The sequence below is a fragment of the Sarcophilus harrisii genome, chromosome 2 (assembly GCF_902635505.1).
Source record: "Sarcophilus harrisii chromosome 2, mSarHar1.11, whole genome shotgun sequence".
NCBI lineage: Eukaryota > Metazoa > Chordata > Mammalia > Dasyuromorphia > Dasyuridae > Sarcophilus > Sarcophilus harrisii.
Genome location: NC_045427.1, coordinates 390,390,721 through 390,412,858, shown reverse-complemented (window position 1 = coordinate 390,412,858; position 22,138 = coordinate 390,390,721). Strand labels below are relative to the sequence as shown.

The 22,138-nt window shown below is 37.9% G+C and overlaps 1 protein-coding gene across 1 annotated transcript in view; it reads right to left on the bottom strand.

Annotated features, from left to right (window-relative positions):
• Window positions 1-11,172: 11,172 nt before the first annotated feature.
• The window catches only part of ITK (IL2 inducible T cell kinase), an 84,437-nt gene continuing 73,471 nt past the window's right edge, over window positions 11,173-22,138 (bottom strand). The window contains exons 14-17 of the mRNA XM_003756773.4: window positions 20,359-20,423; window positions 20,150-20,268; window positions 15,456-15,613; window positions 11,173-13,641 (exon numbers count right to left, since the gene is read on the bottom strand). Coding sequence (XP_003756821.1) covers window positions 13,570-13,641; window positions 15,456-15,613; window positions 20,150-20,268; window positions 20,359-20,423 — 414 coding nt within the window. The 3' untranslated portion in view covers window positions 11,173-13,569. The remainder of the gene's footprint in view (window positions 13,642-15,455; window positions 15,614-20,149; window positions 20,269-20,358; window positions 20,424-22,138) is intronic.

Genomic DNA, 22,138 nt, shown 5'->3' with positions numbered 1-22,138 from the left:
CAACATTGTTTGATGGATCAACTATGATTGACCCACTCTACTCAGAACACAATGATCCAAAACAGGTACAAAAGACTCACAAAGGAAAAAACTATCAATAACTAGTTAAAGAACTGATGGACTAGGAATGCAGATAGAAGCATATTTTTTTTAACTTTAATCTTTCTCATGTTTTTTTTTTTCTTCTTCTTTTGACCTGTTTCTTTTTTCACAACTGTGACTAATACAGAAATATATTTTGCATGATAGCACATATATAAACTAGATGAAACTGCCTACCATCTTTGGAATAGGGAAAGGAAAAAAGAGCGGGAGGGGAGAAATAATTTGAAACTTAAAATCTTGTAAAAATGAATGCCAAAAATTTTCTTGAAACATAACTGGGGAAAATATAAAATACTAGTTTAAAAAAAAAGTTGACACAATTTAATATCTGGGACGGTGATCATTTAGTCTTATAAAATAATTTCTACCTCTATAATTCTGAATTATGGAAATTGAAGTTGGGCAATTTAGCTATTTTTCATGTTTTGTAAAAACCAATACGTGATGGTATCTATGTAAGGTCATCAATATAAGTGAAGATCACATTTTACAACTGAAAGGGACCTTAAAGACTGTCTAGTCCAAGACCCTACTTTTAAAATTTAGGAATCTCAAACACAAAAAGCTTAATAGATTTGCTTATGATCACACAAGAAGTGAACAGCAAAAGTACTGGGTCCTTTGAATTTAGAGACAGATCTTTTTCCAATGGATTATGTTGAACCACAATTCCAGATGGGGCTTTCAGAAAGATAAATCTTAATATTAGTAATCTTTTCAATGACTTTGATGTGTGCTGGATTGAATTTAGGACTAGAAGTGAAAATACCTGCTCTTTAGTCTTGAGTTGCCACCAATTAGTTATGTAATGCTGGCAAGTCCTTTAAAACTTCTGAAGCTTAATTTTCTAACTGTAAAAGGAGAATAGGATTCTTTCCCCTTTCTTCTCACAGATTCCCTGGCTTCCGTCAAAGCACTAGCTCAGATATTATCTGTTAGGGGGAAATACTTCCATACTCTCCTCAAGTGTTAGTGCTCTCTTTCTCTTCCTCCTGAAATTTCTTTGTATATATCTTATAGTTTGTTATCCATGTACATGTTCTATACCTCCTCCCCTCATAAAATGTAATCTACTTGAAGGCAGGAATTATTTTATCCCTGTTTTTTGTGTTCTCATGATCTAGTACAGCGCCTGAGATATCACAGGAGCTTTATAAATGCTTGCTGAATTGAATAATATCTACCTTTCCTGCCTTACAGGATTGGTAAGGAATAAGCATTGAAAAAATATGTGTAGTACTGTTCCAATATAAAAGATTATTAATTTTGTAGAGGAAGACATTTATGCAAGCTCTGCCCCCGAATTCAGGGCTATCCACAAGGTCATTTTTTGATACAGTAATATTTATAGTCTGGCTAGACCCAGAAAGGACTTACAGAAGTCCTGGCCCTCAAAGAATTTCTATTATCATCACACACCTAGAATGTGCAATCCTTTAGGTTGGATGATGTATTGCTGTTTCTAGGATTCCAATTTTAAACTCTATTTCAGAAAGATTTTTTAAAAATGCCATGTGAGAAAGATGTGGAGGTGGTTGTGGAGGATGGCTTTGAATAAGAAATCAAGGATTTTTATTTTTTGGCCTTTCCTTTTCCTCTCTCTTTTTCCAACCTTCAAACTTACTTTTTCCAAATAACAACATTGGGATTTTCAGAGGCTGTTTCTAAAATTATTCAAAAATGATAACCCTAAAAACCTGAATTTATTATTGTTGTTACAGTATGTGTAGTATAATGGAAACCCAGACTAAAGGCTTGCGTTTGAATCCTGTTTGTTCAGTGACCTAGCTATGTAATTATAGATAAATCTCCCTTCATTTATTTAAGCCCAAATAACCTCATCTGTAAAACAGTAATGAGACACAGCATAGGATATAGCAAAGAGAGCTGTCTTCATCATCAGGACAATCTGAACTCAAGGTCTTGCCTCAGATACATACTCTTGTTGTGTGACCCTGAATAAGTCATTTAACTTTCCAAAGTCCCAGAGAATTAAGTTGTAAAAAAAAAAAAAATTCTAATCTGTTTTTGTAGAGGTAATTTCCTAATTGGAACTCCCTAAACAGAAATTACAAATTTGGATTCTCTCCCTCCCTTTCCTCGTCCCCCAAAATGGAAATAATTATAATTATAGCGTTATTATGCTATACTCCCTGAAAGTATGCATATTGTAAACCTCAAAATACTGTGTAAATGTAACTGTTCTTTGTCTGAAGTCTGGTCCAGTTTTCCTGATCACATATCCCAAGTGGAGTGAGATTTGACTTCTGATTGGCTGAGAAGCCCCTCAGGATAATACTGCAAACGTTTCAGGGAAAGAGTTTGAGACAGGTGATTGAGAAAAGCAAGTAAGAAATTTTGAATGGTAGATCGGAGATTCTCTGATCACCCCTGCCCAGCCACAGATATGTGGAAAAGTTAGCATCTAGCATGTCCCTTGATTATCAGTATCTGCAACTGCTAAGACTTCTGAGAGGAGACTTCCCTTGGTGAGATCATTCTCTTTCCTGCAAAGCTAAGATCTTAACTTACTCCCAAAGAGCTCATCTACTCTCATGTAGACTTTTGTCTGCTCTAATTTGTGTATCTCCCCAACATCTGTTTGCTATTTATTTTGACAAAGAGGCTTTACCTGCTTTTTGTGATAGACTTTTATATAACTAATGTTTGATAGGAATGAGCTAAATTATCAGTGGTAAGCTAGATGGTACCTTCCCCTTGAGAATGATTTTTATTTTCCAGGAATCATACATTCTTCTGTTGAAATATTGATTCAGTGTCTTGATAATAGATTTAAAAAAAAACCTAGCTGCATATGCATGAGATCTTAATTACAAATGGTTCCTTGACTGTTGCAATCTATTTTTGAGGTTTTGAAGATATAATTAAGATAATCTTAGGGAATGGGTCTGTGATTTCATTTGTGTGGAGAAGTTCCAGGTGAGGAAACTCCCTCTACCTTATTAGTTTGTAGTTATTTTCTCAAGAGAAAATAAAGATTGTGTGGTCCTAGAGAGTTGCCTGGGGGCACTAAGGGTTTAGTGACTTGCCCATGGTAAGAGAGAGAGTCAGTGTATGTTAGAGATGGGACTTAATCTAGGTTTTACTACCTTCCAGGCTATCTATCTACAGTGGTATGTCTCCTAAAATGTCTTCTAAAGAACACTATGGTATCATGGAATGAGGGCTGTGGACCTTTTTTTTTTTTTTTTTTTTAGTTTTAGTTTTTTGGTTTTAGCACCAGATTTGCCACTAATCCATACTTTATTGTGCCTTTTTGTGCCTCAGTTTCTTTAATTATTAAGACTTCTTTATTATTAAGTTTCTTTAATTATTAAGATGAAGAAGTCAGATCAGGGATTCTTAAGCTAGGATCCAGGAGATCTATGAACTTGGATGGGGGGGAATTTATTTATAGCACTAATCTCTTACTGAAATTTAGTATTTGCTTCCACTCAACTGTCAAACTGATCTTTCGAAAGCTTAGGTCTGAACATGTCACTCTGCTATTAAAACAAGACAGACAAACAAAAAACAAACAATTTGTAGGGTTCCCTATTGCCTTCAGACTAAAACATCAATTTTTCTGTTTCTGTTTCTGTTTCTGTTTCTTTTTTTTTTTTTAAGCCTTGTCTGACTTGGACCCTTCCTACATTTATGTCTTTCTCACCCCTTCAAAAACTCTGTGATCATTTGGCACTGATCTCAGGTGTTACTGAAACAACTCTTCCTCTCTTCCTCCCTCCCTTCCACCTTTCTTTCTTCCCTCTCTTTCTTCCTCCCTCCCTCTTTCTTCGCCTTCCTTTCTTTTCCCCTCCTTCCCTACCTTCCTTCTTTTCTCCTTTCTTCCTCCCTCTTTTTCTACCTCCCTCCCTTCTTTCATTTCTCCCTTCTTTCTTTCCTCCTTTCTAGTCTCAGCTAAAATTCCATCTTCTGAAAGAAGTAATTGAGCTTCATATTTAACTAACACATTTTCTATGAAATCTTTTCAGTTCCTCTCCCAGTTGTTAGGGATCTCTCCCCCTTAGGTTTCCTTGTTTTATATTTATTTGTATGTACTATTTGTATATCCCCATCCCTCCTCTTCCACTCCCATAAAAAGTAAGCCTCTTGAAGACAGAGATTGTTTCATATTTGTTTTGGTATCTCCAATGCTTAGATGAACTTAACAAATATTTGTTTAATTAAATTAGGATTCCCCTTTGCCTGTAAATTCATAGACATATGATCTGCTGCCAGTGATTCTTTTCCCATTCAAATGGTATGAGAGCTATTCAGCTCTCTGCTGAATACAATTCTGCTGAATTGTAACTGGTAATTTTGGTGCCCAGGGCAAGCAGTAAAATAGCATGCTTTCATAGTTTTGTAATTCCCAAAGTGAAAATACAATAAAAATCAAGACTGATTAAATTGAGCAAGAGATGAGACTTTAGAATTCCAATTCAGGGAGAAACCCTGGGACACTGACTTCTATGGAGAGAGAAACTAGGACATTGGTTCCCCTACTTCTATGATGAAACAAAGCTCCAAGATAATGCTCCAGGGCAAAGACAAATAGGTCCTGGCAGATTGCCTGGCATTGGGAGGAAGAACCTGGGACACCATGAAGTTACTGTTGGGTAGATGGGAGAAAGGAACAGAGAATATTCTGGGTAGAAGGTCTCCTGGACTTTAGCAGTTTAGGGGAAACAACCTGGCAGTTTCCTAATTTTATTAATTGTTCTTGCTAAATAGGTGCTAATGTTAGTTACTTCAATATTGATAAACAGAGCAAGGCTGTCTAAATGTAAGAATAACTTTGAAAATTGAACAATTTTTGTAAGTTTGTGTGTCCTGTAAATTCTGGTGCATTAAAATCTCCACTGCCTTGTCCTAGTTATAGATCTACTGAATACAATTTATATTTAGTTTGATTAAAAGGCAGAGATTCTAGAATGGGATTAGAATCCAAGCTTTATTGACTCAATGTCCAATCTTCTGTTCACTACACCATACAGAATGATTAGGGGCCAGACCATAGCTGCCTTCAATGTCTAAGTAATTAGACTTAAACTAATTTTTAGTTTAATAAAATAAACTAAGTAAATAAAAACCTGGAGAAAATGAAGGCAAGAATGGAACGTATATTTTATATATGTTAATCAGCAGGAGATATTTTTCTGAGATATAGATTGGAACAGATGGTCACAGAAATTCTCCCAACTCTGAAATTCTCTGCATTCCTATATTTGAATGTGGTTATGGACTGTGTTACCTTGGCTATATAAATTAACCTCTGTGACCTGCCTTCTCACTTTCAGCCACCTCCATCGCCACTAAAAAGAAATGTTTGATTATTTTACACAGTGAAAAAGGCTTAATTAACTTTTAGCCTTTATTGGAGATATAAATTGTTCACCATTAGTGTTGAAGTTGTTCACTTGTTTTTCACTTTTTGTGACCCCATTTGGGATTTTCTTGGCAAAAATACTGGAGTGGTTTGCCATTTCCTTCTCCAGTTCATTTGACAGACGAGGAAACTGAGGCAAACAGGGGTAAGTGACTTGCCTAGAATCATGTCAGTTTGAGTTTAGGTCCTCTAGGCCTGGTACTCTATCTACTACATCACCTAACTACCCATTAGGGCTGAAATCAACATATTTTGTATCCATTAAAAACCTTAAATCTTGAAGGTTTTTTGTCAAGAATATAAGGAAGTTGTGTATGAGTGACAACCCTGGTCCCCATTGCCAGAAGCCCAGGTATGATACATTTCATTTCTCCAAGCAGTCTGAAGAGAGTTGGGGGAGGATGACTGATTTCTGCCATTGTTATCCCCACCAACTATGTTCCCTCAGTTTTAGGAGTCCCATGCAACCCAGTTCTATTTAAGTACATTACATAATAGATTTTAGAAACAAATACTTATTTCAAAGGCATAGCAAGAACAAACCAAATATTTCCTGACTCTAAACAAAGATGGGAGCAAAATCCATCTTTATACCACTTCAGTCTCCGAGGAGAGGAAAGGAATCAAATTCACAATTTCTATATAGAATTTGTCTCACCAAGTCCTAAGTCCAAAGTCCCCCTAGGCTTGGGTCCCAACATCCTAACTTTTTAGGTCTTTCCTGCTGAGTAGGCAACAACATCTATCCTAGAATTCTGGCTCTAATGTCATCATTAGATTCCGTCTCTGGATCCTACAGTAAAGCCCCAAATCTAATTCTTAGGGCCAGCAGAACTAAAAAGGAGAAGGATGGTTCAGTACATAGCCACCATTTTTGGGGGGAACAAGACTTTCAACCCCATGTACATTGAGAGAGGAAGAGAGACAGAGAGTCTGGTAGTTTTATAGACTCTACCTTTTTCAGCTACCCACAGTCAATGAAAAGAAATCTCTCTCTACCTTGTGGTAAGGTAACATGTGATGTCCTCAACCAGAAGCATCAGATCTTTGCCATCCCCGACATGGTGCCCTGTCTTGGGTTATTTTGCACAGCAAAACCTCATTACAGGTGCATTAGGGGCTCCCCATTGCTGCTTATACTAGCATTTTACAAATGATAGAATAATTAAACAATAGATCTTAGAGTATATTTAGAACAGCCTTTGATAATGTAACAGAGTAAAGTGATTTGCTCAGGGTCACACAGCTACTAAGTGTCTGAGGCACTGCAGTGCAGTCTAGCTGCCTCAGAGTATGTTCCCTGTTCACCTCCATTTTAAAGTTTAAAAGGCAGCTTGGTAAATAGAAAAAGTTCAGGATTTTGGAACTTTCAGACTCAAATTCTGTGGTTCTGACCAGACTGCTTCCTGCTCATGTTTTTTTTTTTTACTGATTTTTTTTTTCTTGATAGGATTATAGTTGTTACTCATCGCCCTGTGCTATATTAACCTAGAAAGCCCTATAAAGAAGCCCTTGGGCTTCAAAGTTCATTGAGGACATGTATAAATGGATTTATTGTGCCTTCTTCCTCTGTGGTATGTGTGTTTCAATATCAGGAGACTCAGCCAGTTTGCCTGTGGCCCTCTAGCAGAGAGCCACTGCAGGCTAACACCAAATGTCAGTCTTTGCTTTTGGTACAAAGGTATGGTGTCTTGATCTTGGGAGGTTGTCCCAAGGCCAACGTACTCTGCCTTTTGTAGTCCACAGCTGGCCTTATGGTGTTCAGCATTTGGAACCACATTTTGAGACAGCCCCTGATTTTGCTGTAACATCCAGTGAATGAGAATGAGAGAGATAATCAGCTGAAGGATGGAAAAAAGCCTTAAGCAATCCTTCCAAACTTCTTTGTGTCTCAGACCCAATCAAGCCTATGGACTCTTTCTCAGAATAATGTTTTTAATTTCATAAAATAAAACATGTAGAATTGCAAAGAAAACCAATTATATTAAAATATAGCTATCTTTCTTTTTTAAGTTTCCATCAGGTTAAGAAGGCCTGATTTAAGGGGACATGACAGCTGTGCTCCAGTCTTTGATGAACTAGCATATGGAACAGGGATTATTACCCTTGCTCTGTTTAGCTCCAAAGAATAAAACTAAGAACTTTGAGGAGAGATTGCAAAGAGGCATATTGAGGTTTGATTGCAGGAAATACTGAAATCCAAGCTGTACAAAAGCGAAATAAGCAACCTCAGGAAGCTCAGGTTCCCCCTCAATAGCTGTCTTCAAGCAGTGTTTGACCACAGCCTATTTTTGCCTGTCGTTGTAATCCTGGTGTTTAGCACTGTTCCTGGAACATAGTGAGTACTTAATGAATGTTTGTTGATTGATTGATTCACTTATTGAGAATGTTGTGGAAGGAATTCTTGTTCAGTTTTAGGTTGGACTAGATGACCTTGAAGTCCTTCTGTGGGGATTAAAATTATCCCATCTACAATAAGAGAGTTTGGGGCAGAGCTCTGAGCCAATGGCACTTTATTAAAGGGTCCATGGTCTCCCCTCTAATGAAATGGACTTCAGATCTTCTTCATGATCTGAGATGCTTCCTCCTTCCAGCGCCCTATTTTTATAAGGCTAGATATCCTCTCATTCTGGAACAGCTATATAAAATACAGAATAATAATAATAAAAAAAAAGCTCAGTGGCTCAGTGGGTAGAGTATGGAGCCTAGAGTCCAGAAGTCTGAAGTGTTACTACAACTTCAATCATTTAACTTCTGTCTACCTCAGTTTCCTTATTTGTAAAATGGGGATAATAATAGTACTTTTTTTCCAGGGTTGTTGTGAGAATAAAATGAGATCAAATTTGCAAAGAGCTTTGCAAACTTTAAAGCATTATATTAAAGCCACTTAAGATTATTATTATTATTGTTGTTGTTTTGCTCCACACCAAGATTTCTCCCATATCATTCATCAATAATCCATATGAGAAATATATGACCAGGTAAATTGTAGGTACACTATCATACTAGATTTCAGGCATTTCCACAGAATTACTTTGCTAGAAATTCTCTTCCTTCTCACTCTTCTTGGTTTCTTTGATACTCCTAGATATAATCATACTTTCTGCAGGAAGGCTTTCCTCTCATCCCACTTAATTCTTGTCCCCTCCCTCTGTTAATTATCTCCAGTTTGCTTGCTGTCCCTCCCATCATTGATCTCCTCCTAGAGAGCAGATACTTTTTTTTAATTTTGTTTTGTTTTGTTTTGACCTTTCTTTGTATCTATTGCCAGAAGTTAGCACAGTGCCTGGCACATAGTAAGTGCTTAATAAGTGTTTATTGACTGGATTACTAGAGAAGCAGTGTGGTCTAGTAGCAACTATAGGATTTGAAGAAAGTAGGGAGTAAGTTAAAATTCTGCCTCTAAATGTTTTTAGTTGTGTAATAAAATCATTTAACATCTTTGAGACTCAGTTTCTTCATCTGTAAATAATATCTGAAGTTTCTACCTCACAAGGTTGTTATGAAGATCAAATGAGATAAAGTATCTGCATGTATACCAGCTATTATTATTATTACAGCATGTGTGGAAAGCAGATGCTTTCTCACCCACAGCTAATAGTCTTCTGGTTAATTAAGTGTCTCCAATGGAGTAGTAACTTATTAGTGGCTCAAGTTGTTTCTTTCATTGTGAGTCTCTGAAGTCCTTCCCCACTCATCTTCTATGCAGCTGAATTGCAAAGCTTTATCAAAAACCTTTTCCTTTCCCTCTCTGGCACAGTCTGCAAACTATGGCCCAAAGGTCAAATCCAGGCCAATAAGCTAAGAATATTTTTTACATTTTAAAATATAATGAAACTTTTTTTTAAAAAAAGGAAAAATCATTCATAGCTTACTGCTTCACTACTTACCTTGGCTCTTTAGACTCGATATTGTTCTAGATCATTAAGTACTCAGAAGTTAATATTACAACAATAATTGGCAGTCATTTGCTAAGCACCTACTATGTGTCAGTCATTATGAATAATTCTGGGGATACAAAAACACAAGTAAAAAAGAGTCCCTGAATTTAAGGAGTTTACCTGTCTGGAGAAAATAATAGATACATATACAGATATATTTAAACCTATACAAAATTATTGTGGTTGTTGTTCATCCTTCATTTTTGAAGATCACTTACAATACAGGGCAATATCTTGACTAGTACATGAATTGGATTTAAGAGAGGCGGAGTCTCACAAAGTTGTTGAGCTTCACTATCTCTTCCAGAATCATCAAAGTCCAGAGGCAAGACAAAAAATCTTAACCAGGATGCAATGGATGACCTTGACAGGTTTAATGTCTGACTAAGCTTTAGGTTAAACCTTCAAGGTCATTGGAATAAATCTTTTTCTTTGGACATTCTGCCCCTGGTGAAGCCTTCACATGCTCCTAACTCATGCAGGGGTTTCAGGTCTATTGCTTGACCTTGACTTGGTTTAGCTCAGGTGATTTGGGGATGGCACCAATAACTTGGGAAGGAGGATAATGAGCATCAGAAAAGAGTTTAGTCTTGAATAAAACTTTTCTGACAAGGTGAATCCCAATGTTGAAATGAACTCCAGAAGTCACTTCATCCAACCTTTACTCAAATCAAGAAGCCTATGATTTCCCCATAAGAAGACACTCAGCTTTTTACTTACGATCTTCAAGTGATGGAGAACTTGCTATTGCCTGATGAAATCCATTTCACTTTTAATTGCTAAGAATTTTTTCATTATGTTGAAAATATAATGTACTTTGGAAATTAATGTCATTTAATGGGCACACATTATCTTCTAAAGTTAAGATGACCAGTTTAATCTCTTTAATATGTTCTTTGAAAACTTTTGAAGATTAATTTCCCTTAAGTTTTTCCTTCTTCAGGCTAAAATATCACCAATTACTACATGACTTTAGGTTCTCTTAGCTTTCATGAGCATCCTCCTCTGTATAGGCTCAAGGTTGTCATTTGTACCTCCCAAAATGGTGAGCCTGGTTCAAGAACCAGGGGTGATCCAATCAAGGAAGAGGACAGCAGAATTATTATAATCCTTCTTTCTGGATACTATCCTTCTATTAATATGGCCTAAAAGTTCTTTAATCTATTGAGATTTGGTTGGTTGCTATAAACATACTACTATCTGCTATTGGGCTAGTATACCCACAAAAATTACCAAATCTTCTTTACAGTTTTTCTAGATACTTCTTTTCTATTCCATGTTTTTACAATTGATTTTTTGAACCCAAGTATTGTACTTTATCCTTGGTCTTATTAAATTTTACTAACTTCAGTCCCTTCTTTCAATCTTCAAGACCCCTACTTTATCTTGTTCTGGCATCCAACATACTACCTATCCCTCTAAGTTTTATAGATTTCAGTTTGATTGGTTTGGGGATCTATGCCTTCATCTTCATCTCTATTAAAAATATTAAGTAGGACAGGGATAAGGACAAAAATCTCAGAAACTCCACTGAAGACCTCCCTCTTTATTGGTTTCAATTTTATTTACTAATCTTTGGGTCCAGTTAATTAGTCAATTTTGTCCCTATGTAGAAGTGTAGGTTTTTACTCATCTCATTAAGCTAGATCCAGGTGAGAGTTTTTTATAGGCATGAAAGTTTTGGCTAATATGTTATATTTGATATTTGAACTGAAATCTTACTATACACGATAGAGTGGGAAGAATTGCATTTATTGAACATGATTGATTTTATGCTTTGTGCAATAAGAAAAATTATAACATTTATTGTATATTACTTCATTCCCATTGCTAGATACAGCTGTCAACTCATAAATACTATAATTCATTAAAATATAAATATATACTCTCAAAGGAATATTGCAGATAAATGCAAAATAAAACTAGAACTGAAAACTGATCCAAATGTGAGTTTCTATTATTAAGACACCATTTTCAGAGAAAAAAAACAACAGAAAAAAATTGGATTTGAAGCCCTGGATAGCTGAAAAATGAAATATATCCATAGGTCCTGTCAAATTCACAATAAAATTGCTTGAAAAAGAAAACAAGCAAACAACATAACATAGAGGATATTACAGAAAACAAAAAGACCACTGGAATCAATCAGTCCAGATGCTTCTATTCTAGGCTGAAAGTTTCAGAGGTCTCAAGTATTTCCAAAGAAAAGTCTGACTTTTAGCCCCACCATTAAAACAAAACAAATGTATATATAGGATTTTGGTTGGGTAAGTGAAATCATCTGCTCCCCTTAAAGGTATTAAAACATTTGAATCTCAGATTAGCAAATTCTTACATAGTCTACAAAGAATATATTATGACATATTCAGTAATTTCTCAAATAACTACCTGAATAAGATAGAAAACTGACCTATTTTGTATTAGGCTACAAGGTGTTAAAAAAAAAAAAAAAAAAAAAAAGACTGCAGAAGCTTTTCTTCAAAGTCTGCTAAAAATAAACCAACCACTACCAATAAAAATCCAACAACATGAAAACCTGGTATTTTATATTTTCTTCTTCCATACAGAATTAGAAATAGCAATGTCACCACTTATACAGTAAATGAATTCATATAATAATGTTGTTTGACATGCAATTTTAGGGCCACTAATGTATCAAACTCTATTATTTTCCAAATGATCAGTGTTTAATCATTTCTAAAAAGCTGAACAACATAAGGATTGTTGACAGATAGTTTTTGTAGTCCTCTTATCCACTAGATGCTTAATAAATGTATGTTTAGGCAGCTACAAGACTGGACCTGGAATTAGTTCAAATATAACCTCATGTACTTACTAGCTATAAGATCCTGGATAGATCATCTAACTTCTCTTTACCTCAGTTTCCTCAGCTGAAAAATAAAAGCACCAAGGTTGTGGTGGGAACCAAATGAGATAATATTTGTAAGGCACCTAGCACAGTACTGGTCTGGCACATATCAGGTGCCTAATGAATGATTGCTTCTTGCCTTGTTCACACACTGAACTAAATTGTAATGGATCACAGTAAGAAGTAAAAGATACAGAGCAGAAGAATGGGAATTACATTCTAGTTTACAGAGACAGGGTCACTGCCGTGGTAATCAACCTGGGAATGACTTCAGGAGATCAAAAAGCCCCAGATTTGTTTTCTCTTTTTGCTCTTGCCTCCCACCTAGCTAACTGACTGGGGGATTTCTCATCCATCTGACAGTTGCCACCCAGCTATGTTAGAGAGAATGCTCTGACTCCTTGTTCCTTCTCGATGCTTGTGAATCTTGGAACTTAACCCTAACTGTAAACCTTCCATTTTGTCTTCCCCCATCCCTCCAGAAACACAAGCCTCACATAGTGACTTGGATGCCCCTGAGAGCTCCATTAAAGGTGCTGGTGACCCATTTTTAAATGCACAGTTTTTAATCCTGCTCACTAAGAGATGGGGGCTCCATCCATCTCCTCTGAGCAGACAGGTGCCAGGTCGCTAGCTGCAACTGCAGCCAGCTGCTGCTGGGCGAGTCATCTCAGCCTCCTCTGCACATGGGCAGGAAGCTGTGGTTCTCGGTGGTGGGCAATTACCTGGCACAGCTGATGCGGCTCCCTGTTACCTTGTGGGGGTGGGTAAGGGAGTGCATGCTTGTTCTGCTGCAAAGCATGTGGGCCTGAAAGGCTTTGAAAATTCTGGGGTGTGCAGTTATTGAGTCTAATGAAAGGCTCATTTAGGCCATGGGGTTAGAACACAGCTTCCCTCCTTCCCCATTTCATAGTCAAGGTGTTCAAGAAATACCCCACAAAAAGCTTCCGGACTGAGTCTTGTCCTCTGTGCATGAGGTTAGTTGAGTAGTGAGCTTCAGGACAGTTGTGACCTCTGCCACCTTTTCTGTATTCCAATCTGCCTCCCCCTATTCTCTAGGCAACTCTCAAATTACCGCTTTCGTAGCCGCTCTCCCTCCTGGCTCAGGCAGGTCTCAGGGCCTTTAGAAAGGGTTGGGATGGAGGCTGTCCTTAATGCTCTGTGAAGGGAGGAACTCCCTGTCCCCACTCAGACGGCTGCTGCCCAGGGGGCCGTAGAGACCCCTGGGTTAGAGCTTGTATTTGGCAGTTCCCAGAGACTCTGGCTTAAAGTGCAGATTCAGCGATTTCAGCCAGCTGACACAGCAGGCTAGCAAAAGATGGTCTGTCTTCTGGTTTCTAGAGAGAGCGAGGAAAGCACAGTGTGAATCTTCCCAGGAAACAAATTCAACAGCCCTAAAGCAGTGTTTCCCATCCTGTAACAGTCCAAATCATGATTTGCCAACACACTCTCATCCATTACAAATAAACAGGAGATGCGTGTGTTTGTGTGTATGTGTGTGTGTGTGTGTGTGTGTGTGTGTGTACAGACATTGAACAAAAAACCCTCAACCATAATTTAACTTTTTTGAATCTTTAATTAATTGAAGTATCTTTCTCACTGTTCCCTCTGCTTTTTCCATGTTCCAGCATCATCTGCTGCACTGCTTAGTTTCCATTACACAGAACAAGATGCTCTTCCTACAATAAGTTCATCACTTCTAATCTTGTTACCATGGTCCTACCTCAAGCCTTGGATACCCCCTCCCTCAAGTCTCCTCTCCTCTCCTCTGATAGGAGGGCAGAAGAGTAGAGTAACAATTTCCTGCAAATATCTTCCTTTATAGAGGGCAAAAATTAGACTTATACTTCACTCTACATCACTGCTCTTCCTGGTTTAAAATCCATGGAATAAGATGTTTCTGGTGACCTCATCCATTTCCCTTTTCCTTCTTGCCTCCTTATGTGTAATGTCTTTCTCCATTAGGTTATAAGCTCAGGGAGTGCAAGGACTGTCTTTTTCTTACTTGTATTGCTAGTGCTTTGTGTGATACCTAACACATAGTAGGTACTACGTAAATGTTCATTGAATTGAACTGAATTGAATTAAAGGAAAGAAACTGGTACTAGCCATTTACTTTTAAAAACAACAATTTCTTGGGATTAGTCAATAACTATTTAGCTGAATAAATTAGAAATTCTGTGTTTGCATCTTTGGTGTCTACAGTAATCCTCAGTATTCAAAGTGATAATGAACAGGTTCTGAAAGATTTTCAAATGGGAAAAATATTCAAATATGGAACATCTATTCTACATTACTATGGCAGGAAAGTTAACTCAGACCTTTTAGAAAGATTTACAAAAGCAAGAGCTAAAGCAAAAAAGGAAATTCAAATTAATCAGAAAATTCGATTAACAACATTCTATGCATTCAGAGTAATGGAATAATAAAGACAGACAGAGAGAGACACACAAGAGAGAGAAAGCTAGAGAGAGACAGAGTGACAGAGAGGGAGAGAGAAAGAGAGAGGGGGGAACAGAGATAGAGACAGAGACACAGAGACAGAGAAAGAGAGTGAGAGAGAAATCACAAGTCTCTCCCTTTCAAACTATCTTGTATTTCACTACTTTGTATTTGATTTATATATGTCCTTGTTGTCTCCTCTTTTGGAATATGAATTCTGTGAGATTAAGGATTATTTCACTCTGTGTGTGTATGGCTATCATTAGCACCTAACACAGAGTTTAGCACATAAGAAACACTTAATAAATATTTGAAGCACACATACACTTGCGGTAGATAATTCAGATTTTCAAGAACTTGTAATTTTATCATTATAGGTCCTTCTCCCTTGTGACAAATCAGAGCTACTTAATGCCCAGGGTCTCTACAAGTTTATGAGACCAAAAGAATTCATGCTCCTAAAGCCAACCTAGTAAAGGGGCCTTCTGAATTTATCTCAGTGGGTGTACCAATGACAGATGTCCAGTCAATTGATTGATCATCTACTGTTCCTTTCCTGTGCTTTTAACTACTGTCCCACAACAGTTTCCTGCTCAAATTTGCTATTACCCAATCATCTCTTTATCTCATTTCTTCAATTGATGACACTTTTTCTGGGAAAGAAATACAAAATGACAAGGACTTGATAATGGAGGACTCTCATACTAACCTCTTTCCAACAATCATTCATAATCTGGTAGATGAGAGGGGAACATAGCCTTGGTTTATACAACCGGTATCCAGTGCTGATGTCCTCCACCACCTTGGTGTTGCTACTGTTTTCATAAGGGATTTTGCCCTCACTGAAGACTTCCCACATGAGGACTCCTATAAAAAGGAATGAAAATATTGCGATTAACAATAAAAACTAAGCAGCTGCTTGTAATCCTTATTACTGGAAAGGCTGGTGAAGAGCCTGAGACTGAAGGTTGAGGGTGTCAATGAGGCTAAAACTGATCAATTGATTGCACTAATTATAACATCATCATGGTGAGATCCCAGGAGCACCAGACTGCCTAAGAAGGGGTGCACTGATTCAAGTCAGAAATGAATCAAGACAAAGTTTCCAGAGCAATCAATATTGCAATGGATTAGGTCCAGGAGTAGCCACTGCATTTACATCCTTCAAAACATGGGTAGACTCTATCCCCAGAACAAAAAAAAATTAATATCCATCCAAAAAGACATAAAAATCACATAATCTAGACGTCTGGCAGCTTGGACTAATCAATTCTGACTTTTAACAAAGACCCAAGACTTAATATTTCTCAGGACATTCTTGCTCATGTCTAACCACAGTAGCTCTTACTAGGATTTTAGCCCATTTTTTTTTCAATTTACATAAACAAACAATGTTTGGAGGTGAGAAAAACCATCTTTATCCTTTCATGGAAGAGGTGGAGGCCTATAGAGTATGAAATGTTACAGGTTATAGCTAGCTGATGTGTTGATTGGTTTGGTTAAACTACCTTGAAAATATTTGTTACTAGGAGAGACTCAATGAAGAGGGTTCAGAAAGGAGCAGTGTATTCAGAAATAAATGTACAGGTAAAAAACATCAACAAAATTTTTTGAAATGTAGCATATTTGATGATGTTTCATCGATTTGAAGAAAAATATTTTGAATCAGCCCAATTTCAGCCCCGACTCTTGTGTGCCCCCAAGCCTCTTAACCTTTCTTCCTTTAGGATAGTTAATACTGTGAGTGCTCATTTGTATAGTACTTAATAGTTCAGATCACATTAGCTTTATTAAGGAGATATTATAAAGATAATTTTTTTGTATTTCACATATTTTACAGATAATAGAAACTGAGGTTCAGAGGAGGAAAGGGACTATATGGCAAATAAGTCAGAAATGATATTCAAAGTTAGTTTTTCTGGACCTGAGTAAATCCAGTACTTTTTTTAAACTGCCTCATACTGTCTTTTAGGCCTAACCAGAATGTTATGATTGAAAGAATGCTGAATTTAGACTCACATAGACTGAGTTCAAATCCCAGCTCTGCCACTTAGTTCCTCGGTAGCATTAGAGAAGTCATTTCTCTTCTCTAGTCCTTTGTTTCTTCATTTGCAAAATGGGGGGAATTGAACTTGGTCATCTTATAAGGTCTCTTACAGCTCCAAATTGATAAAGCCATGGTCTCTGATCATTTTCTTGTTGTTCATTCTATTATTTGATCTTTTCTTCAAGTGCTTTGCAAATTGCAAATGTTTGGGCTTAGATATGGCCCTGCTCCTCTAACATGATCTGGATTGGGTGAAACTATCCTAATGCTGTCTTTCTGACATAACAGAAGAATAAATATCATGCACATGGATGGCATTATCACTGACATACTCGTTGATAACCTACTGTTGGAGATCAAAAGAAAAAAGATCTTAATCCTGCATTCCAGACTATTACATGAAGTTTGGAATGCAGAAGATTTACATATATATATATGCAGATATATATGATATGTATGTACACAATATAAATGTGTATATATATTTACATACATGCACACATATATAGTAATACAAGGTGACAAGCTAAAGACAATTAATGAGGAAAGAGTGCTAAATTTGTAATCAAATTTTGTAAAAGTCAGAGAATCTATCCTAAAATCCTAATTCTGTCACTATACATATGACAGTCTCTGGTTCTCAGCTCATCTGTAGATTGGTTGGACTAGATGAACTTTAAAGGTCATTTCCAGTTCTAAATCTATGATTTTAAATAGCACACAAATGGTATAGACCAGGGGTTGGCAAACTAGAGCTCAAGGGTGAATTCTGGCTCCTTGGTCTATTTTTAACATAAACAACATTTTTTTACAGACACTAGACGGCAAAGTGAACACTTAGCACCAAAAGTGAGATACATGGCTTGAGCCATGCTCAAGGCTAAAACTTAGATACAAAGAGAGGGGAGTGAAGGAAAGATGCACTTTGAGCAAAGGAAATATTAAGAGCAAAGACCTAGAAATGGGAAGCATTCAGTGACCTATCAATTGAAAGGTACAACTACAGTGCAAGTGCTATATAAAGTATGAAAAGGAGAAAATTATGAAGGAAGATCGGTGGACTTTGACTTCAAGGCTAAGGGGGCATTTCTCAGGCAGTGGGGGGCTGCTAAAAGTTTTTGATCTGAGTAGTGACATGCCCAGTAGTGCTTTAAGATTAAGATGGCAATGGAATATAGGATGGATTTAAGAGGGGAAGAGTCTGGAGTCAGAAACCATTCATTTGGGAGAAACCAAGAACTCTTGTGATTACCTTCTCTTCATCTGCGGCAAGGGAATTGAATAGACAAGCAGGTAGCAGAACCTATTACCACCCTGTGTCTCGATGCCATGCAAGCTGGGCTGCTGTATGATAAAACAATGACTATAACAGGTCACTGGAGCACCTGCTTCCCTAAGGGACCACCCAAAACAGTGCTAATAAAACAGAGGACCCTCCCCCAAATAGTCCCTAAAATCATCATCTGAAGCACAGCCAGCCAGCTTTTCACTCCAATATGAGAAGAGAAGGGTTTCTAATACACTGACCTTTCTCCTACAGAATACCAGTGACTCTGCCCATACCATATAAATGAGCACTTAATATTTTATCACTCTCTGTGCTATATATCATCTCCTGAAATAAAATTATACTTTCGTTCTTTTAGGAAGAGTCCTCTCCTGAATTCCAATCCGATGTGTCCCTTATGACCTGACTGTGAGGCAGAGGGTGATAATCCTTCCAAACTACAAAGGCTTTGATTGTGGACTAGGTGTCAGACTGTATATTTGTCATCTGACAATCAGTGTAGCTAAATTTAAGAAAGTTCATTAACAACAAATATAACAATTCTATAGTTTGCTCTACCCATATTAATCCATTTGATCCTTACACCAGCCCTACAAATTAATTATTCCTCACTGTGGTGTTTATCCTTCATTTTCGAAGAAGCTGAATCATATCAAAGGGGGATGACTTCCTTGTGGACTGGATTTAAGTCAGGCAGAGTTGTATCAAGTCATCAGTCTTACTAACTCTCACAGAGTCATCCACATCTAGAAGCAGGACTAAAGTCAAGATGACTGATGATGGTCTAGGATGTAGTGGATGATGTTGACATCTTCAATGTCTGATGAAGCTCTAAGCACTCCATGGTGTCTGCTTTAGCTGCTTTTGTGGCCATTGAAACAACTTGTTCTCATCTGCTCATTCCACTGGGGAAAGGCATCCCCCTAACTTACTGATAGTTTTGAGGTCTGGTGGTTAGCTCATCCTGTTTTAGCCCATCTGCTAAGATAGTTCTACTGGGTTGTGGCTGCTGTGCCATAGTTCCTGGGAGCCAAGGTGAGAGCTGGATGTTAAGTGAACATCAAAGATAGATAAGTCCACTTTACAGATGAAGAAATTGAAATCACTGTGGAAATATATGAGGCATATATGTAGTAAACACAGTCCCTCTCTTGACTTCAAGGAACTATGATTTCATCTTTATAGGTATTTCTGCCCACTGAGATCACAGACACTAGAAATAACAGAGATTTGCCCAATGTTACACACGTGGCAAATGTCTGAAGTCATATTTGAACCCAGTTCTTTCTGACCCAAAGTTTGTCCCTCTACACATTTGAATCACCTAGAACCAGGTCAGCCCCCAAAGAAGAACAGGCTGTCTTGAGAGGTGTTGGATTCCCTTTCCCTGCAGATCCTCAAAGAAAGACTGGTCAACTTCTCTTTAGGGGATTTAGGTCTGGGCTCAAAGTTATCTCAGATCATTTTATAGGTGAGAATGCTGGGGCCTGGAAATGTAAAGCAACTTGCTTAAGTTCAAACAATTAATAAGCATATGGGGTAAGATTCGAACTTTCTCAGTTCTTAAGTCTTTTGCTCTAGCCATGCTAGCCTTGCTGCTATCACAAATACAATGCAAGAGATTATTGTTCAGGCAGATATTGGGTTTTATCTAGACCACTGGGATTTCTTCAACTCTAAGGATTTAGATGAATTTTTTCAACTAGTCATCTCTAAGAGACTGTCTTCCATTTTCCTCATATCCCCCACAGTAGGTACTCAGTGTTCAGCACATAGTTAATGTTCAGTCAATAAACAGTAATATATTAGTGTGTTAAGTTGTCAAGAAAACTTCCCTGAAGAGGGCTCATCTAAAAATACCTCTTTATCTATTATTCACAAGCATTTAAAGGAAAAACAAATAACAAACCCAGACTATTAAAGTTGTAGGGGACCTTAAAGATAACTCCCATCAGCTTGCTGGGGTGTTTTGTTTTGTTTTTCACAGATGAAGAAACTGAGGTCCACAGAGGCACAACTTGCCCCTCTTGACCTGGTAGGTCAGTGGGGAAGCTGGACAGAAACTTACCGAATGACCACACATCAGATTTGCTGCTATAACGACTGAAAGAGAAAACCTCTGGAGATGCCCACTTCACAGGGAACTTGGTGCCTGTCGAGCTTGTATACTGGTCGTCGAGAACAAACCTGGAAAAGAAGGGCAGGGAATAAGAGTCTTTTAAAGGGAGGGGGACCCCGCTGAGGCAAGGCCGGTGCCCATCCAGCCTGGCTGCTCACCTTGTCATGCCAAAGTCTGACACTTTGATGACCTGGTTTTCTCCCACCAAACAGTTCCTGGCGGCCTGAAGTTGAGGCAGAAGAAAAGGGAAACAGTTGGCAAGTAATCAGTAATTAAAGTCTCTTATAATCATAGTATTTTGCCTGTGTTATTTGTTGTACAAGGACATCAAGGGAGCTTTACAAACATTAATTAAGCGTCACAACTCCCCCGCTGGAAGTTACTTAGAAGGTGTCTGGCTATCAGGGTACATGGGTTTGCTCCAGTAGCTTATGCCTGGGATCCCCATTATGAGAAATCTCATTACCAGTGATGAGCTCTGACTGATGCAGTCTGGTGTGAAAAGAAATTATAGCGTTAAGGACCAGATAAATCATCTCTCCTACCTTAGATCTTTTGGAGCAATTAATACTGCTCCTTTTTTATACTGACTGTCTTCAAATTTGTATTGTAATTAATAGTAATAATAATAGTCAACATTTATAGCACTTATTATAGGCTAAGAGCTTTACAAATATTTCTTTCATTTGTTCCTCCCAACAACCCTGGAAGGGAGGTGCTATTATTCTTCCCATTTTACAGTTGAATAAACTGAGGCCAATAACAGTTCAATAACTTGACCAGGGTCTCCCACCCAGGAAGTTTTTGAGTTAGATTTGACCCCAAGTCTCCCTAATTCTAGATCAGGTGCCTCCTCTTCTGTGTATTTTTCATCTTTCCCAACTAGTTTTAAATGATCAGAGACCAGGGTCCACAGCACATTTATCTTTACATTTTTAACTCCTGCCACAATCAGCAGAAATGAGGAGAGTACATTGTCCAGAGTAGCTGCTCAATAAATGTTTTATTTATTTGTTTGTTTGGTGGGGGTGGGGAGCAGTGTAGAAACTGCAATTTGGAGTCTTGGAGAGTAGTTGGGGAGGGTGGGATGAGGACATATTCAAGGTCACAGAGATGCTCTATACCAGAGCAGGTCTTGTACCCAGATTTTTCTGCTCTCAAAGTTGGGCTTTCTTCTTCTTTGTGAGAATTACCTCTCAACTGTCCAATAATTGTTGTTGTTTGCCTTCCTTCTTGAAGAGGACCACACGTTAGGGAGGTGATGCTATGATATGCAAGGGAGTTGGATTTGACTGACCGAGGGCTACACAAGGTCACCTGCTTCACTTTCCCCTCCAGAGCCATCTGGGGCCAGTGGCCAGACATAGATCAGGACAAATGGAGATGGCCCAAATTTCTCTCGGTCAAAGGAGACAATGAGATACAAAGTCAGAGAGCTCTGGGTTCAAGTTCTGACTGCCCTGCCACTCATCAGGTGAGTGAGCTTTGCTCTCTTATCAGTGAGCACAGACTCTTAATGCTGAAAGGGATCATTGTGCCTAAGGGCAGCTAGGTACATGGATAGATCACCATTCCAGCTATCAGGCTCCATGGGTTTGCTCCAGTAGCTTATGTCTGAGATCCCCATTATGAGGAATCTGCAGCCATCTCATTATTAGTGATGAGTCAGGAGGGCTTGAGTTCAAATCCAGTCTCAGAAACTTTACACATACTATCTGTATGACCCAGGCAAGTCACTTAATCCCAAATGGCTTTCCAAAAAAAATCATATCTTGCTAAGTGGCGCAGAGGATAGAACCTAAGTTCAAATCTGACCTCAGACACTTACTAGTTGTGTGACTCTGGGCAAGTCACTTAACCCCAATTGCCTGCCAAAAATGTTATTTAAAATTATAATATATAATTCAATCCCCTCATTTTTAGAAAAGTTAGAAAAGA